General features: G+C 55.8%; 1 protein-coding gene across 8 annotated transcripts in view; it reads left to right on the top strand.

Moving 5' to 3' along the window:
- Window positions 1-2,581, top strand: part of Ctif (cap binding complex dependent translation initiation factor) — a 268,442-nt gene that overhangs the window by 186,967 nt on the left and 78,894 nt on the right. The window contains exon 11 of one of the 8 annotated variants that reach the window (XM_048806257.1): window positions 42-128. The exons of the other annotated variants lie outside the window; for them this stretch is intronic. Within the exon in view, the coding sequence (XP_048662214.1) occupies window positions 42-113 (72 nt within the window). The 3' untranslated portion in view covers window positions 114-128. Of the gene's footprint in view, window positions 1-41; window positions 129-2,581 lie in introns of those variants that run through there. 8 annotated transcript variants of the gene reach the window in all.

Raw genomic sequence — 2,581 nt, 5'->3', positions numbered from 1 at the left:
CCTCCTCCTCCTCCTCCTCCCTCTCCGAGCCAGGCAGGCAGGAGACAGCAGATTCCTTGCCGCTCAGCGAGTGGCCGGCCCCCAGCCGCCACCGGGAATCTGAGCTATGCTAAGCGGCTCCAGATCGCAGCATCTTGGCCCTGCCTGGGCACGGCGGGCCAGACCGGGCGCCTCTACCTGCCGGGCCGACACTGGAAAGCTGGCACCGCCTGGCCGGTGGAAAAAATCTCCCTGCAGGTTATGTAACTGCTCCCCACCCGGCCTGGCTCCCCAGAGGCTCCCCGCCTCCGCCACAAAGGGACAGCAGCCCCGAGAAGGAAGGGACCACAGAGGGTCACTGTTCAAATGGAAGAAAACAGGGTGGAGTTATCATCGTCCAGGGTCCTCTGGACCCAGCCTGTGCAAGGCCCCAGGTAGACTGGACCTGCTCAGGGCAGCAAGGCCTGGCCAAGCAGGGCACAAGGAGGGCCAGGTGCGTCCCCAGAGAGCCGCCCAGGAGGGTTGGATTCCAGGGAGGAGGAGGAACGCCGGCGCCCCTCTTCCTTTCCTTCTTTTTCTTCTTTGGCATTTTTAAAAATTGTTGCAACATCAAAATTTATCATTTTAACCATTTTGAGACACAGCTCAGCAGCACCAAGGACAGTCATTATGCTTGGTACCACCCTACCCCAGGACCCCTGCACACGCCAAGCCAAAGCCCTGTACCACCAATGATAACTCCGCCTCCCCCCTCAGCCTCCATTCTGCCTCTGTCTCTGTGAATTTGTCTCCTTTCTATAGCACACAAGTGGAATCACACCAAGGTGTGTGTGTTTTTTTTCCCTCTATGTCTGGCTTATGTCACTTGGCATAATGGTTTCCCCCATGGGATAGCATGGTCAGACTTTCCTTTTTCATGGCTGAATAACAATCCACTCTGTGTCTATACCACATTTTATTCATCTATCCATCAATCCCTCAATGGATGCTTGAGTTTTCTCTGCCTTCTGGATTTTGTGTAATGCTGCTATGAACATGGGTATGTAAGTAACCGTTGATATCCCTGCTTTCAATTCTTGGAGGCATATGTTTAGATGTGGAGTTGCTGGATCATATGGAAATTTTATGTTTAACTTTTCTGAGGAATGTCCTAACTTTTCCATGAGAGTATTTTTAATAGAGGAGACTTCATGAACCAAGACTAAAAGAAATGACACAAGAGAAGGAAATTAAGGGCACTGCCTTGCCTGGAGTCAAGCTGAGAGTTAAAGGCAGTCTGTAAGATGGACCAATTAGGGGCAAAAGGTTTGGGGCTTTATGAAGTAGGACCTGGGGAGCCATTGTAGGTTCTTGAGCTATAGAGTTCTCGAGCTTATTAAAAATCATAGAACGATGTAGACTAGAAGGAAAGCTTTAGAGACTATCCAACTGAATATGCTCACATGATGGACAAGAGGTCCAGGGAGGTTAATAGAGACTGTGCTTTAGGGAGGCACGTGACGGGTTACAGGATACTAGATTTAAGTGTGTCTTTTTGAGAACCAGGGTTCTGAGTGAACACACTGATATCTGTGTGCAGGGGTCAGGCACAGATCTGCACGTGCCCCTCGGAGACCTAAGCTGTCATGACAGGCCCCTCCCCACAGGCCTCCTGGAGCCTGCTCCTGGCCCTGGCACGGAACAGACTCGAGAAGCTGGGGTTGCCCACCACGGGGACAGAAGGCCCATGTGGAACCCCTGTTCCTGTTCTTCAGCAGGGTCACCGTGGGCTCTGAGGGCTTCTAGAAGGTTGAGTCACCCTGAACCTCTGGGCCGTAGGGAGCAGGCTCCCCTAGCCAGGGCTCTGAGGTCTCAGCTCCAGAGCTGTCCCCAGCCCACGGCCCACGGGCCACCTGTGAGGAGAGCGAGCAGGGACTCTGCCACGGTGCCCTGTCCTGCCCCCTGACACCCCTCTCTGCACTGCGTGCGTCAGGCCTCTGTCCCCTCCCCACTGCTGGCCACGTTCTGGACGCCTGGCGCAGATGGGAGGGAGTTAGGAAGTGAATGAGTGGATGAGGGGGACACAGCGGAGAGGGAGGGGACGCCACAGCCACAGTCGTGCTGAGGTGTGTATGCCCAGTGTTCAGGGCAGCCAGATGGTCCCCACTGCAAAGTCAGAGGCCCCATCAAGGAGGCGGAAGTCCTCCCAGCCCCCCTCCAGGTGGCCACCCCGAGGTCAAGAGCACAGAGGGCATTCCAGGGCGCAGAGCGAGGAAGCAGATTCGGGGACGGGCAGGGGTCTGTGCCATGGTCACTCCTGCATGGATTAGCACTATCCAACTCTGTGTCCTGTTTCTTCTTCCCACACTGCCTGCTGGGTGGCACCTCTGTCCAGGAGAGGTGCTAACATGCAGCCAGGAAGCCGTGCCACCGGCACAGGGCATCTGCGTGATGCTGCCCAGCACTGATTTGCCCCGGGCAGCCCCAAGTTCAGGGTCATGGCTCCCTGCATGCCCATAGGTCCCCCTCCTTTGCTGCCTCACTCCTCGAGCTCAGGGTTAAAGTCCCACAGCAGCACCAGGGCCTGGAGTTGACCTTTAGGGAGCACCGCCCCAGCCCGCCC

This window comes from Marmota marmota, unplaced genomic scaffold (genome assembly GCF_001458135.2).
Source record: "Marmota marmota marmota unplaced genomic scaffold, marMar, whole genome shotgun sequence".
In the NCBI taxonomy this organism is placed as follows: Eukaryota; Metazoa; Chordata; class Mammalia; order Rodentia; family Sciuridae; genus Marmota; species Marmota marmota.
The sequence above is the reverse complement of the archived record's forward strand: the minus strand, read 5'-3'. Positions and strand labels throughout refer to the sequence as shown.